Here is a 21,524-nt window from a genome sequence, read left to right as displayed (position 1 = left end):
ATGCCAGAAGCAAAGTATCACACATTTGTAAGGGTCACCGTCACTGTGATCCATGCAGGAGGTGAGGAGAGCTTAGACAGGGGGTGGCCACGGAATGGATGAGGACACATAACCGTGTGAAGGGCAGGAAGTCTTTGGGCTAGGAGGCCAGACTTCATGACACAATCTGGGAATCTAATTCTGGACTTGCCAAAAATTGCCACAATCTCTTCGCCTGGAAAACGAAGGGACTGGGCAAAATGACCTCTAAAGTCCCATACTATTCTGGAATAAAGGAGAGGAGTAAAGATGTCTCTAGGATTTTGAAGATTAGTCCTAATCAGTTTTGTTTTTTTTTTCCATGTAGGATCTTGATTCCCCAAACAAGGATCAAACCCACCCCCCATGCAGTGGAAGCCCTGAACCTTAAGTTCCAAAGATGTCAGTTTAAAATAAACAGAGTGGACCCATTTCTGACTCTCCCTTCCCACTGGAGTCTCGTCACAACTGCCATAGGCTCACTGGTTCTTAGTCTTGCCAGGCAGCCACCGCTTCCCTCCACTGGGAGAGCGTGACCCTGCTACATCAAAACAAGAGCAAGGAAGAGGAACTGGCCTTTGCTCCTGGAGATTTGTCAGCTTCACCTCCGTGAATTTTGTCCGTCATCAGCACAATCTTGCTAGGAAGCATGTGACTGCCCAAAGCCAGCAGGTGAGGGTGTGAAGTCCCTAAACTGACAGATTAAGTTTCCATCACCCCAAGGGAAGGGGGCCTTAAAGCAGAAATGAGGCTGTTAATAAGAAATGAAGGATGGTTTTTGCATACCCAGGTTGGAGGACTCAAGAGAGTACCTGCTTCACAGGCAAACTTCCCAAAGAGTGGTTTAGACCGGCTGGCCTCGCCTGCGGGTGTTCATAAAACCCCTGTGGAGCTTAGGAACGAGATCACCCAGACTGGGGACCAGACATCTGTACTTTAATATCCCTGCAGGCAATTGTCAGACACACCTAAGTGTGAGACCCCCTGGCCTAGAGAGCTGCCAGGGCCAGGGCTTTGGGCCAAGGAGCGAGAGGGACAGAGGTGGTCCTGGGAGATGAGAGGCTTACTCACAGACTGAGCTGTGGCGTGGAAGGTTCCAAGCTCAGAGGAGATGGATGGGGGTGGGCATTTCAGACAAGGAGGCACAGAAGCCCTGGTTGGAGGCTTGGCCTGTTCAGGGTGGCGAAGCCGGAGGGGCTTTGAATGCCAAGAGCTGGACTAGATCCTGAAGCCGCAGGAGCAGGGAAGCTTTGAGCAGAGAAGGGAGACCCTTTACAGCAGCAGGAGCTGATGTGGCCCCTGCTTGTCCGCACAGGGCCCTCAAGGTCTCTGAGATGGGCCTGGGCCTGTGGTCAGAGAGGCAAGTCTGCCCTCCCTCCTGCCTCGACTGTGTTTCCTTCACGGCAAGCCCTGACTCTTCCATTTCTGACTTCAAGTCCTTGGTATGTACGAAATTCTTGCCTCTCCTTTGGCTGCCCTGCCTGTCTCTCTGGCCGCAGTTTTGAGTTTTGTACCCTGATTCCTACCCTTTTATGTCTGCCTTTCTTAGGCCTTCAGCACACTCTGTCAAAATTAATTTGACACCAAGCTGGCTTTCTCTAGAAAGTCTGGGAAACTTCTAAGCACGAGAGCAAGATTCATGTGGGAAGAATTACCACAGCCCTTTCCTTAGGGCAGTCCTGAGATTAGAATCCTCTGTCTCCAGTGACAAGCCACTAAAGAAAGAAGCTGTTTATCAAGGCTCAGGTGGGTAGAAATAACTTGCTCAGATTCTGGACGGCAGAGTCCAGCACGTCACCTGATTTCCTGGCTCTGTTCTGTTACTTTGATGGGATGCCCTCTTCAAACCACAAACGGACTCTCATCACCTCAAGAGCCTGCCTCTCTGTGCACCTTTGCTCTGCTTGGAGAAGTTCTTCATTTACTTCTGGAATCAGGTGAGGGGTTGGACATTGGGTCCAGTTATTACATGGACCTTTATTCTCTCTGTAGGAGCCTTTTTGGGGCGGGAAGATGGGTTTCTGCCACCTTTCTTACTTGGGACAAAATACACTGTTTCCTGCTCTTAATTCACATCTGCAGTTGATCTTGGAATTGGTCATAGTTCTATGTGTGGCCAGTACATTGAGTGCAATTCCAGACTCCAGAACAAAACAGTTTTTCTGTTTTCTCAAAATGCTTAGAGGCCTCAACCCTCACCGCGCCTCCCCCAAGCACTGCCCTTCTCTCTGTGATACTGGGACGATGTCTTCCCAGTGCATTTTTGCCTTCAGCAGCTGCTGGATCTGTGCCAGCGCACCTCACCTTCTGGTCCAGGAACCGCAAGGCACAAGGAGCCTGCCAAGCTGGGAAGACATCACAGAACTCAGTCCTGGTCGCCCGTTTGCTGCCAGATTTCTTCGTAAGGAAGATAGTTTCTGCCCAGACAGCAACATAATCTTCCCCCAATCCCTGGCACAGAGGCTGGGCCACCGTTGTCAACCTGCTGTGAGAACACATTTAATATATGCTGTGTCACTGGTGAATCCTTGCTGAATCCTGTTGGGCTCTGAGAGAGCACAGAACGCCAGCATCTGTGCATGGGCAAAGGGGCAGGTCTAAGTCTTCACACAGTGCAATTTTGATTCACATCAACTAAAATAAAATTTTAAACATATCATTAATCATAATGCTGGCTGCCTTTTCTATATGACTCTGCAGGTTCATGCTCTTACTATTTATTTATTTATGGCTGCACTGGGTCTTCTTTGCTGCACGCGGGCTTTCTCTAGCTGTGGTGAGCAGGGGTTTACTCTTCATTGTCGTGCTTGGGCTTCTCACTGTGGTGGCTTCTCTATTTGTGGAGCACAGGCTCTGGGGCGAGGGGGCTTCAGTAGCTGCTGCACAGGCTTAGTTGTTCTGAGGTATGCGGAATCTTCCAGGGCCAGGGATCACACCCGTGTCCCCTGCGTTGGCAGGTGGGTTACTTTTTGGGGGAGGGAGATTCTTAACCACTGGACCACCAGGGAAGTCCCCACATGCTGTTATTTTTATTTTGGCTTTTATAATAATCTATGAACATAAATGGAGTATTGTTGTTACTCCAATTGAGAAGCCAGAAACTTAGCATGCCCAAGGTCACACAGCTACTGAATGGCAAAACTGGGATGGAATCTGCATCAGAGCTGGTTCTTCCGCACTTCCTCTCTTTACGACCCAGGGCTGAATCTTGCTGCAGCAGCAGCCTCAGTGGCAGCACAAAAGGGGACTTCAGGACTGCCCACTGCCCTGAGCCCCCACAGGCCCTAGTAGTTGAGGGGTGTGTGGCTCTTGAGAATGTTCTCTGAGATCCTAAGGACAGGACTAAGTGGAGGCTTGTGTCAGAAGAAGTGTCCTGGCTAATTGTTCCCCATCCCTGGTGATGGGTATCATTTTATTAAATCTATAAATTGGTTAGGTTAAGACTACAACAGGCTTCCCTGGTGGCTCAGAGGTTAAAGCGTCTGCCTGGAATGCAGGAGACCCGGGTTCGATCCCTGGGTTGGGAAGATCCCCTGGAGAAGGAAATGGCAACCCACTCCAGTACTCTTGCCTGGAAAATCCCATGGACAGAGGAGCCTGGTAGGCTACAGTCCATGGGGTCGCAAAGAGTTGGACACGACTGAGCGACTTCACTTCACTTCACTTCACTTCAAGACTATAACAGAGGAAGGATAATATCTGAAGATCTTCCCAATTAGCAAAGAATGAATATTCTCAAACCTGCTACAGGCCTAACCCAGAAACTCTAGCTTATGGCCACGTTTCCCAAACACATATGTAAGAAGATGTACATGAGTTCAACCAGCTTAACACAGTTGTCACAGTACTGATGATTTTGTAAACTTAATGGCTGCCAAGGTTATGTTTGATCAGTTCATTCAATTCCATAAACATTTACTGAACACTTCCTTTGTTTGGAATGCCGATGGACAGACACATGGCTCAGGGCGGTACCAAGGCAACCTCTGTCAGCAGGACCCCAGAACCTGAAGGATTGAACTATGGAAATCAAATTTAAAAGAATCCTAGCTTTGGGAGTTTCTGACCAAACTGAATGTTTTCGGAGCAGTGACTGGTGACCAGAATGTCCTATCCTCATCTTGGACCTCATTTTACCAAGCAGGTCATATCCTGTTTCTTCATGATTCCATCATCCTAGCGCCAGCTCAGCCAAAATGAGTTGACATAGCATCCAGGAAGTGCTGGAATCTGGCCAGAGCTGAGGCAGAGATCACAATTTCTCGTTCAGGGCTCATCCCACAAGCATTTATTGAATGCCTACTATGTGCAAGGCAAGGCGGTGGATACAGCGGTAAACATGGCCAGGCGGTCCCCACCTCCAGGTTCCTTGTAGTGAGCAGGTCACAACAGTCTGTTCTCATAATTGTGGGGAGTGAGCTAACTAGGCCGGTGTCAGAAGAACAGCATTAGTGAAAGAAAACGGCCCAGAACAACGTGACAGGACACAGAACCAACGGCTGGAGCCCAGCCTGGTGTGCAGCGGCTGGGAATAGAGAGGCTCTTCGGAAACAAAGGAGTTGAGCAAACCACGATTCCCAGGGGCAGAAAGGCAAACAGACTAGGCTTTCTGAAAATGGGTGCTATGACCACAAACCAAGCGTTTCACTAATTTCCGGACGCCACCTACACATATTGGTATTGGCATCAGCGCTGTATTGGAGTTGGGACAACATCTCACAGGAAATATGAGTTTCAAATGTTATTCGGCTCAACAAAAATAAAACTTCTTTAATCGACTACCAGAAAAGATTATTAAGCAAATTCAGCTATAGTTCTCAAAAACTTCACTTGTACACAACATAAACAGATAATAGGTTCTCACTGAGAAATTACCAAATTTTCCTTTGTGTCTTTGTTTCTTTTTCTCTTTGGCTGTGCCCCAATGCTTGTAGGATCTAGGCTTATGGGATCTCGGTTCCTCGACCAGGCCAGGGCTGGAAACTGGGTCCCTGGAATTCCCTGTATGTTTGTTTGCAGCCGTGTTACCGTGGGGCCTGCACGTGTTGTAAGTGCTATATATGTTTTGTTATTTAGTCACTCAGTTGTGTCTGACTCTTCGCGACCCCATGGACTGTAGCCCACCAGGCTGCTCTGTCAATGGGATTTCCCAGGCAAGATATTGGACTGGATTACCATTTCCTTCTCCAGGGGATCTTCCCAACCCAGGGATCAAACACACATCTCCTGCATTGGCAGGTGGGTTCTTTACCACTGAGTCACAAGAGAAGCCCTCAGATACATGTTAACTATATTATTATTATTAAGTCACTCTGTTATACTCCAAGTCAGACAAATACTTAGCCTATCCCCTCTGTTGTCCATAGTCCTAGGGGTACTTTGGGGTGAACATCTACTTATTGCATAATCTTTTAAGAAATTTCTTTTTATCCTTGAGACAGTGTCCACAAATTTTATCTGGCACTTTGCACACTGCTGAGGCATAGGAAATTCCTTCCCTAATACAATATTTTCAGACCACCAAGTCCTGGGAGGTGACAGCTGTAATAAATCTCGTGAGCTCTTTGGTCAGCAGCCACTTCTTAATGGAAAGGTCTATTTCTGACCCTTAGTTACAAATGTCAAAGGCAGACCTTTCCCTCCTCCCAGGCTCCCTTCCCACTCTGCTGTCTTTGGTCACACCTTCTGGTCCTGCAGCTTGCCCCCTGGTTGATAAGTGAGTGCTGCTGGGATGTGACTTGGGGGCACAGAAAGGTCCTTGGACCCAAAATATCTTCTGCCCTGTGGGATGGGCATCTCATCATCAGTATTGTTCTCTAAAGTCTGAGCAAAGGGGCTTCCCCTCCAAATCCAGGACTATAAATGTGCCTCTGAATTAGGACTTGTTAACAGCAGTTCCAAAATAAACCACCCATATGGGGAGGGGGCATTAACCCCTTACCTTCCCAAGCTCTAGGAGTAGGAGACCAAGGCTGAAGATGTCTTCAGGAAAGCTACAAACCTGAGGCCTGCAGACCAATCTGCAATGATCCACGTGTTTTAGGTTATACTTGTGGTGTCCTAAAGCTGTTTTTTAGTGACTTGCCAATATTTTAAAACCAGGATACTTTATAATGGTTCTTGAGAAATAAAAACTTAAAAATAGATGCTTCAGCAATATTGTCCTGCACCCCACAAAATAACAGGAGTCTCGGGGATTCCCTGACACTTTACCCACCACCCACTGAGCCTGAGTTTAAAGTCAGAAAGCAAAAAAAAAAGTCAGAAAGCAGGCCTGGGCACCTGGGACTCATCTGTTTGTTCTGTTTCATTCCAAATATTTCTATTAACTCTACAAATACAAAAACCAAAACAGAAATACAAAAGATGAAAAAACAGAGATGACACAAAGTGGCCTAAATGGTCCTTGTCTTGAGAGAACTTAGGGATTTATTGAAAAAACAATAAATCATAATGAAATGATAATTTTATCATATAAATTATATAATTTATAAATTAGAACAGAATATAGATGTTAAACTTCAAATAAGGATATAATACTGATACATAAAAGCATTTTATGTTTTCACTTCCCTCATCTCTTGAGATAACATTTGCTTCTGTTGAGTCCAGTACTTACCTCCCAAGTCTGTCTCCAAGTAGACCCAACTCCTTGAGGCCAGAGGCTGTTCTAATTGTGTCCTCCGCAGCAAGTGCAGAAAATGCTCAATAAGTATTAGGTGGGAACACCTGATACACTGCTACTGAAATATCCTGGTTTTAAAATATTGACAAGTCACTGAAAAAAAAAAAAAAAAAACCTTTCAAATACTTGAGAGTAGACCCAATAATACATGACTGTAGTTCATGAACAAATGGCAAATAAAACTTTAAAAATAGTGGTGACAAAAAAAATGACTTTATCTACTCTGTCATTTTACGTGTATTATTTATTTCTTTACCATAACTAAAAACAGATAATGCCTGTGGTTAAACATTCAACAACATATAAGCATATAGAGTAAAAAAGTGAAAGCTTATATTTTTATTTTCCTCTCCCAACCCCTCCCCAGCTGCTGCCCCCAATTCCGAGTTTGGGATGTATTCTTCCAGATATAAGTAACTAGGCAGACATATCTCCAAGCCTATTCGTATATGTCAGATTAACCCCATTTTACAGATGAGGAAACTGCAGCACAGAAAGGTTGAAGCATTCACCCAAGATCACAGAGCGGAGATTCAAATCCAGATCCTCTGATTCCTAAATCAGAGCATTCCTTTCGCTACGCCCCGTAGGTAACATTTATGGATGAAGAAACCGAGGCTTAGAGGGTCCCTGAGCAGTCAGAACCACATGGTTCACAGTCCAACTTAGGAGAAGCAGGGATAACTGGGCGTGCACGGGAGGCTGCGTGGTGGAGAGAGCCCTGACCAACGTGGAACCGAGGTCGGGTTTGACCATCTCAGCCCAGCAACCCCCGATGTGGGGCGCGGGGCTCGCCCACGCCGCTCGGGTACCGGCGCCACCCAACCCCTTGGCGCAGCTCGCGGCCACCCCGCCTGGGCTGGCGCAGCGCTCGCACCGCCCACTCGGAGCCGGTCGGGAGACCCGGGTCCCGGAGACCGAATCCCAGCCGGGTCGAGGGACAGCCCTGGCGCGATGGCTCCCTCGGAACCCGGCTGGGACCCCCTCGGCTTCGCCCCCCTGGAGCGGTCCGCAGGTGCCGGGCGGGAGCGGCCAAGGCCCGCAGCCTAGGGTGGGTGGCCCTGGCGGGCTGGGGATTCGGGGGCCGCCGGGGGGCTGCCGCTGGGCGCGTGGCGGGCGGGCGGGCTGGCGGGCGGGAGGGGCGGGGGCGGGGCGGGGGCGGAGCCGCGGCCGGAGGCGGCCGTAGCCCGGCCCGGGGGCCGCAGTGGCTGCCGCGGAGCGAGGCTGCCTGGAGGGAGCGCCCGGGCGCAGAGGGGTTAGCTGGCCGCCGGGGCCGCGCAGAGCAGGTACAGATCTTCCCTGGGACCCCTGGCCCCGGTCTCCCTCTCTTCCCCCGTCCGGTTAGACCATCCGCCCCGCGCCCCTGCGCCGCCCCGGTTCCCTGAGCCCCGCGGTCGCGCCCCAGCCACGACCCCGGCCCCAGTTCTTATAGCCTCGGAAGATCTTCCAGTCCCTGGGGTCCAATTCCTGGGGAGGGGGTTCTGATCCCTTGGAACGCTGGCCCCATCACTCGGACGAAGAATCAGCCAAAATTCCTACACAGAATAAAATTGGAAAACACACCCAGGAGCTCCCGGCACGCGCCGGGCACCTCCTGCCCTTCCCCTCAGGAAAGGTACTTCTGGATGATGCGTTCCTCCCCCCATCCCCCCAACCCTGTCATCCGCTTCCGTCCTGGGTTGGGGGACACAGACGCTGGGAGGGATACAAGTGGGTGCCCTGAATCCAGCTCAGCCTGACGACTAGAAAGGCAGGACACCTGTTGGGATGGGCCTCCAGGACCCAGGAGAGGCACAAGGAGGACCAAGGAGTTCTCGCCCAAGACAGGGGCTCTGCAGCCAGCCCCGGAGCCTGTGACCCACCCCCTGCCCCTCAGCACCACTGTTCCCCAGAGGTAGGTCTCTTGGGGGTGAAGGGGTTAGTTCTGCCCAGGTCACTCCTCCTTGATCTCCACTGGCCAGTGTGGAGTTGTGGCAGGGAGGAGCCCAGGTTTGTCTAGACCAGTGTCAGCCTGGCCCAGGAATGACCAGTTCTGTCTGACCTCTTCTTCACTCTGGACAGTGAGACTCACCAGATGAGAAACATGGAAAACATGAAAAGACTCAAAACCACAAATGTGTATCTGTTTCTGCAGTGTGTGTGTGTGTGTGTGTGTGTGTGTGTGTCGGCCCCCTGCCCAGCTATGCAGGGGGTGGGGTAGGACTTTTCCAGAGAGGGAGCCAGGCCTGGCCCTGGCCCCAGGAGCTCACGTCACCCCACCCCCCACCCCTCACTTCTCCAGGGAGCTGCCAAAGCCAAACCCAGCTCAGGACAGGATTATGTGTACTGGGTAGACCCATAGACAGAGACAGCTAGACACAGGCCTGGGGTAGCAGAGAGAAGCAGAGGCAGAGGGAGTGGAGAGGGGACCCAGCAGCAAGAAGTGGCAGTAACCATCCTCCCATCTCCTTCCCTTCAGCCACCAGGAAGGGAGTCAGGCTGAAAGCTGAAGGTTTGGGTGGAATGTTGGCCCTTCTCTGGAGCCCCTACCCGCCTCCTCATCAGGGCGGAGTTGCTGACCTCAGTGATCAGCCCAGCCAAGGGAAGGAGCAGCCATCAGCAACCCCCTTCCCAACCCCAAGTAGCTGAGGAGATCGTTCGGGCACAGGCTCCGCCACTGTGATCCTTCCCTTAACTTCCCAAGCCCTGGGGTCTCAGGGAGGTGCCGGGGAATGAATTTGCTACCTCCAAGCACATTCCTACCCTTCCCTCTGTCATTTTCCTGCCCCTGAACTGGCCCACCTCGGCATTAGCTCCTTGGATTCCTCTCCCGGGTGCCTTTCAGATCCAACAGAAACATTTTTTTTTTTTCCTGGAAAGCAGAGCTCAGAGCAGCATGAAGAGTGGGGGTGGGAAGGGTTCATTGTGAAGGAACTGGAGGTCCATGGGGGAGCCAGGCTTAGACCAGGGGAGGGTTCCAAGCTCCACTTCTCCAGTGATCAAGCTGAGACTTCAGGATGGACTTCCTGGCTCTTCAGAAGATAGACCCATGAGTGACCGGGGAGCAACAGCCTCTCTAGCTGTATCTCCCCTTCCCAGCTTCTCCCAGCCATCAGAGTCTTGCCTGAAGAAAGGCCTCATTGATCCAATGCCGGAGGCTGGCCGCCTAGAGGGAAGTTAAATATCACTGGGAAAAATCACCTGCTTCTCTAGAGATTAAACCATCAGGCCATTTAATTTATCCCTTGGCTGAAAAGTTTGAGACAGGCACAGTTGTGTCTGAGTGTTCCAGAAGAAGCTTACTAGCTAAGAAGGCAAGAAAAGGCTGAGAGGCAGGTGGGAATGGAAAGCCCAGGGGGCTTCCAGTCAGCAGCTTGGAGAGGATGTCTGAAAAGCCCTCAATGAGCCTCCCTCAACCCTCTTAAGAAAGATGCATGTGTCTGAACTGGCCTAGAGACAGTCACTGGTTAGGACCCAGGAGCTGAGAAGTTCCTGCAGCTGAGGGGAGGACTGCGCCTGAGCTGGGAGGCTGAGGGCACCCACCCCTTCAGCTTGTGTAGATGGACAAAGGCAGTGTTCCTTTTCCCTCTCACCTTTAGGATCATTAAGAGATGGACCAATCATCACCCCTCCATTCTCACTCTGAGTTGTCCTGAGAAGTCATCCCTCCCAATCTCCAGCTTTCCAGAGACTGAACCAGGCTTGGGTCCTTACAGAGTGCAACCCCCATCCGAGGCCCAGATGCCACAGTAGAGTGTTTACTTCCGGTCCCCTCCTCCCTGGGCCCAGGGCCATCAAGGGAGGAGCAATGGAGAAGTGGGCGGGCAGGTAAGTGGTAGGGGGCCAGGGTGGAGGGAATGACTGATTCTCAGTCTGTAGAAGTGAGGGAAAGGACCTCTCTGGGAGGGGCCGGGGGAAGTGATGAGTAACTTCTGCTTTCTGAGAAGTTGGTATCCGGATGTGGGGAGCCAGCTGGGGGCAAGGCGTGATGTAACACCTCCTCAGGCTCCTGTCTGATACCTTCGCTCCTGCTTCTGGTTTGCAGGCCCCAGTTGTGTCTGATGCTGCTTCTGTCCCTCCCTCAGCTCTGCCTGGATCAGGAGGTGAGCCAGGGACTAGAGGCTACGATCCTTTCATCTCTCTGTCTCCCCACTACCCACTATCTCCAGACCACATTTGCATTTTCTGCAGCCTCTGATAAGACCTGGCCCCTTTCTCTCACACTTGGCCCTCCAGCCTCTCCAACTCCCTAACTCCTTGCCAAATCACCTCTGCTACTGAATTTGACCTTGGGTCAGTAACAACTGCCCCAAACCTCAGGGTGGACTAGATATTCTGTACAGTTCCCTCGAAAATCATTCTAATTTTGTCTGAACTTTTTGTCTACCTAGGTGTTGTCTGGACACTCTCTTCAGACACCCCCCGAAGAGAGCCAGGGCCCTGAAGGGGTCTGGGGTCCTTGGGACCAGTGGGCCTCTTGCTCCCAGCCCTGCGGGGTTGGGGTACAGCGCCGGAGCCGGACATGTCAGCTCCCTACAACTCAACTCCACCAGGGCCTGCCCCTTCCACCCCGGCCCCCAAGACATCCAGAAGCCCTGCTTCCCCGGGGTCAAGGCACCAGACCGCAGACTTCCCGAGAAACCCTTCCCCTATACAGGCCACCACCTCGAGGAAGAGGTGGCCCCCTTCGAGGTCCTGCTTCTCAATTAGGGAGAGAGGAGGCTCCGGAGACTCAAGGAGCTAGGAGGTGAGGGGTGGGGCTTTGAGGTAGGGGCGGTGCCTTGAGGTAGAGGCGGGGCTTGGGGTGAAGGAAAGGGTAGCAAAGGATCCAGGGCTTAGAAAGGCTTCTCTGGTGCTAGTAAGTAAGATGGGGAGGCCGGGTCAGAGATGGCCAGCGCTGTGACTCCATGTCTGCAACACCTTCTCAGGTCCCGGGTTCGAGACCCCATCAAGCCAGGAATGTTTGGCTATGGGAGGGTGCCCTTTGCTTTGCCGCTCCATCGGAACCGCAGGCATCCCCGAAGACCACCCAGATCTGAACTCTCTCAAACCTCAGATCTTCCATCCCTGACTCCGAGAACAGAGCCATCTTCCTCAAACCACACCCAGAAAACAGAACTGTCTCCCACAGAACCTTCTGCCCACACCCTCCCACCCCAAGCAGAACCCCCAAGCCCTGAAGCTGCTCAGACAGCCGTGCCCTTTAGAGCCAGGCCTGCCCCCACAGGGCCACACCCCAGAGCCCAGGCCTCTGGCACAGAGTCCTCCTTTCATTCCCCATCCCCGGGAGAAGGTAGCTCCTTTCACCTGTCCCTTCAGCCAAGAAGGCCAAGTTCCCAGGGTTGGGCCAGCCCCAGGCTGGCAGACAGACACCCTAATCCTTTCCTTTCTGTGCCTTGGGGCCGAGGCCAGCAGAGCTGGGAGCAGTGGAGACCTGGGGGGAATCTCCACGGGTCCCTCACGGAGTCTGCCCCTCCCCAGCCAGATGGCTGGCTGCCTCTGCTGAGCTCTGGCCCCCACTCCAGCCCACTCTGGAGCCTCTTTGCTCCCAGTAGCCCTGTCCCAAGATGTTCTGGGGAGAGTGAACAGCTGAGAGCCTGCAGCCAAGCGGTGAGTTCCTTCTTTGACCCCTCCCAGACTTCCAATTCTGCTTCCCTGATTAGCCCGTCAGATCTGGACCTGAGGGAGAAGGGCCTTGGCATCCGACCTCTTCAGGGCAGGGGGCTTGGAGCTCTTCCCTAGACCTGACCTTCCTCTCTACCCCCCAAATCCAGCCCTGATCCACACCCCCATTTTCCTCCCCAGCTTTGACTCCTCTGTATCCCCCACCTCAGCCCTGCCCCGCTGAGCAGCCAGACCCCCGGGCCCTGCAGTGTGCAGCCTTTGACTCCCAGGAGTTCATGGGCCAACTGTACCAGTGGGAGCCCTTCACGGAAGGTGAGGTTTCTAGCTATCCCTGGAACAGGGGGCTGAAGATTGGGGGATGGCGGGGAAGGAGACTCAGCCCTCTTTGTCTCCTCTGTAGGCTCTTGTGTTTCTTCTGAATCATTGTCTTCCTTATTTCCCACGACTGGGGTAAAGAGACAGAACAGGCCCAGAAAGGGGTGGGGGTTTCAAACAGGGCCCCAGCTGTCAGATGTGGTGGATGGTCAGCCGAGGAGTCGGGCTGGGAGAGGGCTGCATTCAGAGGTGCTCTTCAGCGGACCTCCTCTGGGAAGAAACCCGTCCAGGAGGTGGAGTGGACACGACCGGGGCCGGGCATGGGCAGAGAGATCCTGTCCGGTGGTAACAGCCGGCTGGGGGTGGGCCACTGATCCTGGACCATGTTATATCACTTTGTCTCAAGTTACCATTCTTTGGATTTTAGGCCTGTGTCACCTTGATACCAAGACAAGCCCTCCTGAGCTCTGAACTCCCATAATCACAGTTTCAGCTATCTCTCTCAGAGTTGCCTGCCCTTTTCCTGGTCTCAGTGATCCCAGCTGATCTGACTTTTGTGTGACCCTCAAACTGACCTTTCAGAATTGTTGCGTTGCCTTCGACCACAGGGCCCCCGACAACCTCAGGATGCCTTATTGCCAACATAAGGGCTGTTCTCAGGGCCCTTGGAGTCTTTCCCAACTGACCTCCCACCAGGGAACCTAGCTAACCACCCTTCTACCCTGTCTCTTAGTTCAGGGTTCTCAGCGCTGTGAGCTGAACTGCCGTCCCCGTGGCTTCCGCTTCTATGTCCGTCACACCCAAAAGGTCCAGGACGGGACCCTGTGTCAGCCTGGATCCCTGGACATCTGTGTGGCTGGACGCTGTCTGGTGAGGGAAGAGGGGGAGCATGCATGGGGAGAGGGGCAGTGTTAGTAACTACTACACACACACCAAGGGAGCCTCCTTGTTCATTATCACAATGACAAAACACCCGGCTGAGATGGCAAAGAGGAGGGTTCTTACCTGCCAAGTGAGGCTGAGCAAAAGATGTGAACAGTGGGAAAGACCCCGCTGGGCCCGTCCAAGCTTCCTGGAGGCTAGCTGGGGATGGGGTGCTGACAAAGAAACAGTCTCACTTGTACAGCAAAGATCAAGGCCCATGGTGAGCTGAAGGCTCCAAGAAGCCCAGGCCAGGGTGCGAAGTGATGTCTGGCTTCCAGCAGGCTCTGCCTAACTCTGTTTCCCCCCAGAGCCCTGGCTGTGATGGCATCCTCGGCTCTGGCCGGCATCCAGATGGCTGTGGCGTCTGTGGGGGTGATGATTCTACCTGTCGCCTCGTCTCGGGGAACCTCACTGAGCGCGGTGGCCCTCTGGGTTATCAGAAGATCTTGTCCATTCCTGCCGGGGCCTCCCGACTCCAGATTGCCCAGCTCCGGCCCAGCTCCAACTACCTTGGTGAGTCCCTGAGCTCCCTGAGTCTTAGGTCCCCACTCCTTCCCTGGTCAGTTGGTTCTGCCCGGCACACCCCCATTCAGCACAGGAAACAAGCCACCAGTGAAGTCAGGGCTCCCCTCCCTCTCCTTCCCAGGTTGGGGCAATGAGGAAGCCACAGGAGCATGGGGAGGTGTGCAGGTTGGGGGGATATGTGGGTTCCCTGCCAGTAGGGAAGTGAGAGGAGAGGAGGACAGGATGACCTCACATGTCCTGATCTGCTACCTCCAGCACTTCGAGGTCCTGGGGGCCGGTCCATCATCAATGGAAACTGGGCTGTGGATCCCCCTGGGTCCTATACCGCCGGCGGGACTGTCTTCCGGTACAACCGTCCTCCCCGGGAGGAGGGCGCTGGGGAGAGTCTGTCCGCAGAAGGCCCCACCACCCAGCCCGTGGATGTCTACGTGAGCGAGGGGCCTGGGCTTGAGGCTGCACCACTGCGGGAGGCCTTTTCTCTGAGGGGAGGCTGTGGGTCTCAGGATGGGCAGAAGGCTGGCGGATGCCCCCTGGCTATCCCTGGACATTCATTACCTTCTCTTTCTCTCCCCAGATGATCTTTCAGGAGGAAAACCCAGGTGTTTTCTATCAGTATGTCATCTCTTCACCTCCCCCGAACCTTGAGAACCCCACTCCAGAGCCCCGTGTTCCTCAACTCCAGCCTGGTAAGACTTTGACTCCCAGACTTAGAAGGAGGTGGGGTGAAGCTGAGCGTGACGAGGCCCATCTGATTTGTCTACTCAACTCTCTCCGCAGAGATTTTGAGGGTAGAGCCCCCTCCTGTTTCAGCGCCTCGCCCTGCCCGCACCCCAGGCACCCTCCAGCGGCAGGTGAGGATCCCCCAGATGCCCGCCCCACCCCCTCCCAGAACACCCCTGGGGTCTCCAGCCGGATACTGGAAACGAGTTGGACACTCGGAGTGCTCGGCATCCTGTGGGAAAGGTGAGACTTCACACACCAGCCCCCTTGGCCCATATTCCTGGCTTGGCACTCCTGATCCCCTGCCCTGGGCATGCATCACACCTTGACTCTGTGCCAACTCAGACTTCAGTGCCTGGGACCCACTGACACTGGATGCCGAGCCATCCCACCTCCCCCGGCTTCCCTTTATCCCCCTTCAGGTGTTTGGCGCCCCATCTTCCTCTGCATTTCTCGAGAGTCAGGAGAGGAGCTGGATGAACGCAGCTGTGCCATGGGTGCCAGGCCCCCAGCCTCCCAGGAGCCCTGCCACGGCCCCCCGTGCCCACCATAGTGAGTGTGCCCCATGGGAGGGCTAGGATCCTAGGGACATAACAGTTGCCCCTGGGAGACCCATCCCTGCACCTGTAGGATCTCACTTGGACTCTGCACTCAATACAGGGTCTCCTGGCTACATTCTCTTAGTTTCTTATACAACCGAGGATGTGTGGTGTGTGTGTGTGTGTGTGTTAGTCGCTTAGTCCTGTCCAACTCTTTTTGACCCCATGGGCTGTAGCCAGTCAGTCCATGGGATTTCCCAGGCAAGAATACTGGAGTGGGTTGCCATTCCCTTCTCCCAGAGGATCTTCCTGACCTGGGGATCTTCCCGACCTTGGGATCAAACCTTTGTCTCCTGCATTGCAGGAGATTCTTTACCATCTGAGCCACCACAAGACAACCCTGAGTCCCACAAGGGATCCCAGACTCCAAATGTTAAATAAGCCCACTCGCCTCTGACAGGTCCCCACTCCCAGTTTGTTGTCCCCTTTCCCGAACATGGCAGCCGCACATATCTCTGTTTTTGCCATCTCTGTCTCTGTCCCTTTCCTGCCTCTGCCCACAGCTGGGAGGCCGGCGAGTGGACGTCCTGCAGCCGTTCGTGTGGACCCGGCACCCAGCACCGTCAGCTACGCTGCCGGCAGGAGTTTGGGGGTGGCGGCTCCTCAGTGCCCCTAGAGCGCTGCGGGCACCTGCCCCGACCCAACATCACCCAGCCCTGCCAGCTGCGCCTCTGCGGCCATTGGGAGGTTCGCTCACCCTGGAGTCAGGTGAGTGGCTCCGGGCAAGGAGGCTCTCGGACAGGGAGGATCCTGGAGGTGTGGGCACCAGTGAGCTAGAGCTGCAGTTTTCCCAACTCTGTATTAATCGGCAGAAACTTTTACAAATGAGATCTCATATGAGCCTCCAACTGTAAGGCAGCTAAGACATGCCTTGTACTCAGCCTGCTCCTCAGCCCATGAAGCCCTGTAACCTCTGAGCCAAGCATCAGAGGCCCATCCTGGTTCAGAAGCCCCAGAGAGGGAAGACAGTGAGGAAGCCAGGGAAGCCCAGCCCTCCGTGCCCCTCGTCCCCTCAGTGCTCTGTGCGATGCGGGCGCGGCCAGAGGAGCCGGCAGGTCCGCTGTGTCGGCAACAACGGGGATGAAGTGAGTGAGCAGGAGTGCGCCTCAGGGCCCCCGCGGCCCCCCAGCAGAGAGGCCTGCGACATGGGGCCCTGCACCACGGCCTGGTTCCACAGCGACTGGAGCTCCAAGGTGGGCCCTCCTCTCTGCTGAGCCCCAACATCCCTAGTGCCCCCCATCACCCACGACACCCTCTCAGGTGTCTTCCCAACGCAGTTGCATAAACGTTGACTGGGCAAGCACCTGCTGTGTGCTAGACACTGCCAATGTTGGGAACTTGGAAAAAAACTTACACTAACGTCCTGAACCTGCCTGGCAAAAGTCCCCCAGGGCATTCCCTAACTCCCGGATCCAGGAGGTGTCTGTCCTTGACCCCCTCCCCTCCCCCACGTCACCCCGTCTCCCTTCACACTCTGCTTCCCAACAGTGCTCAGCGGAGTGTGGGACGGGAATCCAGAGACGTTCTGTGGTCTGCCTTGGGAGTGGGGAGGCCCACGGGATAAGCCAGGAGGAAGCAGGGGCAGGAGCCGGTGAGCAGACCTGTGCACCCGGAAGCCGGCCCCCTGACATGCGTGCCTGCAGTCTGGGGCCCTGTGAAGTGTCGTGGTGCTGGTACACCGGGCCCTGGGCAGAGGTGAGCTGAGCGCCTGGGAGGGGCCCATGGGTGGGATTCCCGGGGGCGAAGAGGCAGGAGTCATCCTGCTGTCCCTCCCTGTCTCCTCCGTCAGTGCTCCTCAGAGTGCGGCTCTGGCACGCAGCGTAGAGACGTCATCTGTGTGTCCAAACTGGGGACTGAGTTCAACGTGACTTCTCCTAGCAACTGTTCCCACCTTCCCAGGCCCCCTGCCCTGCAGCCCTGTCAAGGGCAGGACTGCCAGGACCGGTGGTTTTCTACACCCTGGAGTCCGGTGAGTGCCTGGCTCTCCTGCCCTACCCAGCGTGGACTACCAGGAAAGGAGAGGTTTCTCTCTTTGGACATCCCTCTGTGCCCCCTAGCTAATGCCAGGGGCAGGTTAACTTGTCCCCCTGCCTAGACTGGGAGGAGAGGTGGGCCCCTCTGCATGGGGGTTCATAATGCTCCAGGAGAGGCCCCCCAACTCCTCCTCTGAGGAGGCCTGGGGTGCAGCAGGAGCCTGGAGCACAGCAGAGGTCTGATTTGATAGCTTGGGGTCTCCCCAGTGTTCTCGCTCCTGCCAGGGTGGCGTGCAGACAAGGGAGGTCCAGTGCCTGACTGCCAACCAGACCCTCAGCATCCGATGCCCTCTTCACCTGCGGCCCGCCAGGAAACGATCCTGTAACAGCCAGCCCTGCAGCCAGCGCCCTGGTAAAGAGCTCCCTCTCCCCCATCCCCAGTAGAGTGGATTTAGCTGAAGTGTGGGTGGAGATTAGGAAGGACAATTGGGAGTGGGCAGCACGCCTCCAGCGGGATGGATCTTGGTGACTTCTTGTGCCCAATGGCCTCCTCTGTCCCCAGATGATCAATGCAAGGACAGCTCTCCACACTGCCCCCTGGTGGTGCAGGCCCGGCTCTGCGTCTATCCCTACTACACAGCCACCTGTTGCCGCTCTTGTGCCCATGTCCTGGAGCGGTCTTCCCCAGAGCCCGCCTGAAATGGGTCCAGGAGACCCTCTCCTTGTGGTTTTCTCATCAGTCACCCACCATCAGTCACCCCTCAATCACCCCACTCTGTATCCTCTGGCTCTCCAGCCTGTCCTGGTCTTACTAGAGACGTCCCCCAGGGTGATGGAAGTTGGCAAGATGATGGACAGTGATCATCAAGATGTGTGGCTGGGTCTGTGCCCGTGTGGCGGTGTGATGGTGTGTGTGCACACATGCACCCAAATGTGTATGGGCCCGTATGGATGTGTGTGCACCCATACATCTGTATCACTTCTCAAAAAGAAGTTACACAATCCCCCAGGAGGGGATGATGCCTGTTTCCCAGAGAGTTTTCTGGGCTGAACGGAAAGCAAGTTTGCAGCTCTTTGGGAATCCGAGCTACTTAGAGTCTGGCCTCCACATTAATCCCAATTTTGTGTCCTAACCCTCATTTTTCCTGTTCAGGCCACGTATCATCTAAACCTTCCTTCTGTCCTCTGACCCCTTCTCCCTTTACCTAGTCTCTATCCCTCCCTCTCATAGCTAATGAGGGGTGGGGGTGAGCGCTTGCCCTCCAGGAAGAGAGACTGACCCCCAGAGCAGAGACCAGCTGGGCAGAGGATGGAAAAGAGCAAGTTTAGAACAAGACATCCTAGCCCCTGCTTCTACTCCCCACCTCCTAAAATGGTTCCTACTCCAGAACTAATTTATTTTTATTAAAGATGATTATGACAAATGAGAAACAGGCTCTTCGTTGTCCTCGTGGGAACCCAGCTATACAGGCCACCTAAGCAAGCTGTGTGAGATGAGAATGAAGGGTGGGAAGGGGAACAGCGCTTGGAGCCCAGATGGAGAGTCTGGGCACAGAAAGCCTAATGAGGGAGCCCCAGTCACCTGAGACCCAAATGAAGCCTTGGTCAGAGGCAGAGGGTCCTGGCTGATCACAGTCCCTGCAGGTTGGTCATCGACCACTAGAGGTCACCACTTCCCCCAGTTTAGGTACAGAGTTGGGCACTTGGGCCCAAAACAGAAACTGCTGGGTCCACGGTGGGTTTCCTGGTAGGCTGGGTCCTTCTGTAAAGTCTCTTGGGATCTAGCAGCACTTTTTTCCCATCTGGGGCTGAGCTGAATGACAGCTGCCTTTTCAGGGGTCGTTTTTCCTGTTCTCTTTCCTTGGCCCTGCCTTCCTGCCTCTCTCATCTTTTCTGCTATTACCCGTTTCCCTATTAAGCTCTTGGTTTGTTGCTTTTTATATAGTGGGAGGAAAGGAAATGATCACCCCCTAACCCCACCCCCAGCAGAAAGGGCTGGAGGAGGAGCCTGGCCTGGCTCTAGGGGACTTGGGGGTGGAGTCAAGGGTGGAGCCAAGGCAGTACTGGATGTCCAGCCAAAGACACATTCTTCCGAGATGTCTCACCCTGGTCTCCTCCCAACCCAACGCCCACGTCCGCTCTCAAGGTAAATAGTTTGTTGGAGGTGGTGTGAGCACGGACAGCCTTTTCCATAACACATATCCTCTCCCCGACACCACCCCTACAATTCTGAGTCCTGATCACCACTTGTGGAAGCCACACTTCTGGGGGAGGGGTCCCCATGCTTAGGAAAGGGGGAAGTGCAATAGAATTGAGCTTCTCTCCCCATTAGGAGGATCCCTCCCCCATCCCTTCACCTCCACAAGTCTGGCCAAGTAAGATCATAAATAAAGGCCTGCAGTAACAGCTGAACTCAGTAACTACTGTCCTGAGCATGTACACCTAGACACACCCAGACCCTGAGAAGGACCCCAGAGCTACCCGAGGGGACAGGACTTCTCCATTCTGGCAGCTCCCTCATGTTATTCTGTTGCCTTGGGAAGCAGGCTTTCTTTGGGCTGGAAATGGCTGAGAAGGAAGACTACAGGTACCATCTCAGGCGGACAGTGTATCAGGAAGGAGGCAGAAGAAAATGGGGAGAAAGGAAAATGAAACTGACTCCTCCAGGGTGGGAAATGAAGAATGGGGTACCGAGGGGGTCCAGTCTCAGTGTCTCTGCAGGCATCAGACGGCTCCTCTCTTTGGTGAACCTCTAAGGGGATCAAAGATGTGGGGGCACCAGGGGAGTGGGACCTGAGCCAGCCCTGCAGACACTGAAGGCTGAAGGCGGAGTCGTGAGACCGAGGGAGGGGTGTGGTGAAGAGCTAGGGCCCTCCCAGTGATTCCTGGAAGCTGAAGGCTGGGCGGTGGCCCCAGTTCAGCTGACTTCCCGAAGTTCCTCCTCCCTCTTAGGGCCTCTCAGGACTGTTGCCGGGCAGGTTTGGATTTTGGCCTTAGCCTGAGAGCCAATCACAGGTGGGGAATGCAGCCACAGCCCCTCTTAGGGCTCCCCCAGCTTCAACACCTCCCTTCCCTGACATCCCCCAGCTCCCTCACAGCCTTCAGCCTCTGACTTCTCAGGATGTAGGCTTTCATCTGGGGGGTTGCCCCCTTTCCCCTTTCATTTTAAACCTAGGATTCAGTGCAGCCCCCAAGGATTCTTTCCTCTGGTCACTGAGGTCAGAATGGGAAGGGGAGTCACTGTGAAACTTTTCAGGAAGCAGAAGCGGACCTCAAGCACCCCTTTTCCTGGCCTCTTTCAGGGGATTACTGCGGCCAGACACCTCTTTGCTGACCTCTGAAACCCTGTGGAGGGACTTGGGAGAGAGGAAGCTGTAACCCAAGTTCAGGGAGATGTGGTGCAGGGGCCCTTAGCCTTGCTGCTCTGGGGGGGAATTTAGGGAAGGACTCAGAGGAACTGGACCCCTGAGAGTTGAGGTGGGGGTGGGGTGGCGGTAGGAACAATCTTGATGAGCACAAGAGAGATCAAGCGTGCAGAAGGCCAGCAGATTGCTGGGGCTTCTCATTTCTGAGTGTTTGCTGGGGGAAGGTGACTGTGGTTCTAATCCGGGGACTTAGAAGTGAACTTCTGAGGACTCTGTTCAGCTGGGTCAGAATTCCCCCCTCCCCCCTCCCAGCTTCCCCAGGGTAATCACCCACCCAATTACGCTTCAGCCTTCAGACTAAATTTAGCTTCTAGACTTCCCCAACTGGGGGCCTCCCTGCAAGCAGGTGCTCACAGCTGCAGGGGTGGGTCTGAAGAGACCCGAACGTTTCACTGGTCCAGATTCAACCTCTGTGGTAACTAGGAGTGAAGCCAAGCGCAAGGGCCCAGGTGCTGACCCACGTGATGGCATGAGTGTCTCAGAGAGTCTTAAGAAACCCTCTCTCAAGAGCCCTTGAGGCAGGATCTAGATAGACCTGTAGAGCAGAGGGATGAGAGTGAGAATAAAATGCAAGGAACTGTTAATTCCTTTCCAGATTCTCTCCAACCAGATCCTCTTCCATTTTCTGCTTTCCCCTTCTCCCCAGTTTTACAAATAGACTTCATTTGAACTTAACACCCTCCCCCACCAGAGTAAACTGAATCAGGAAAACCTCTTCTTAAAGCATGGAGAATCA

At 54.1% G+C, this 21,524-nt stretch overlaps 1 protein-coding gene, 1 long non-coding RNA gene and 1 other non-coding gene across 3 annotated transcripts; all 3 read left to right on the top strand.

Annotated features, from left to right (window-relative positions):
* The first annotated feature begins 307 nt into the window (after window positions 1-307).
* LOC133242022 (uncharacterized) lies at window positions 308-2,687 on the top strand. Its single transcript, XR_009734754.1, has 2 exons — window positions 308-1,955; window positions 2,295-2,687. It is a non-coding gene; the product is annotated as an uncharacterized LOC133242022 (long non-coding RNA).
* Window positions 2,688-3,473: 786 nt separating this feature from the next.
* On the top strand, window positions 3,474-3,545 carry TRNAS-GGA (transfer RNA serine (anticodon GGA)). Its single transcript has one exon. It is a non-coding gene; the product is annotated as a tRNA-Ser (tRNA).
* A 6,875-nt stretch (window positions 3,546-10,420) lies between these two features.
* ADAMTSL4 (ADAMTS like 4) lies at window positions 10,421-18,794 on the top strand. Its single transcript, XM_061407771.1, has 17 exons — window positions 10,421-10,510; window positions 10,728-10,785; window positions 11,074-11,429; window positions 11,611-12,292; window positions 12,517-12,619; window positions 13,356-13,492; window positions 13,855-14,059; window positions 14,327-14,499; window positions 14,646-14,757; window positions 14,849-15,034; window positions 15,214-15,343; window positions 15,894-16,098; window positions 16,407-16,583; window positions 16,879-17,085; window positions 17,180-17,359; window positions 17,631-17,775; window positions 17,926-18,794. The coding sequence occupies exons 1-17, from the start codon at window positions 10,491-10,493 to the stop codon at window positions 18,060-18,062; spliced, it is 3,213 nt and encodes a 1,070-aa protein (XP_061263755.1). The 5' UTR covers window positions 10,421-10,490; the 3' UTR covers window positions 18,063-18,794.
* The last annotated feature ends 2,730 nt before the right edge of the window (window positions 18,795-21,524 follow it).

Source organism: Bos javanicus, chromosome 3 (assembly GCF_032452875.1).
Source record: "Bos javanicus breed banteng chromosome 3, ARS-OSU_banteng_1.0, whole genome shotgun sequence".
Lineage (NCBI taxonomy): Eukaryota > Metazoa > Chordata > Mammalia > Artiodactyla > Bovidae > Bos > Bos javanicus.
The sequence above is the reverse complement of the archived record's forward strand: the minus strand, read 5'-3'. Positions and strand labels throughout refer to the sequence as shown.

Coding starts and splice junctions, on each gene's coding strand:
- ADAMTSL4 (XM_061407771.1), top strand. CDS start 10,491: ATGGAGAAGTGGGCGGGCAG. Junction 13,493..13,854: donor GTGTGGCTGGACGCTGTCTG/GTGAGGGAAGAG, acceptor GTTTCCCCCCAG/AGCCCTGGCTGTGATGGCAT. Junction 16,584..16,878: donor ACAGCGACTGGAGCTCCAAG/GTGGGCCCTCCT, acceptor GCTTCCCAACAG/TGCTCAGCGGAGTGTGGGAC.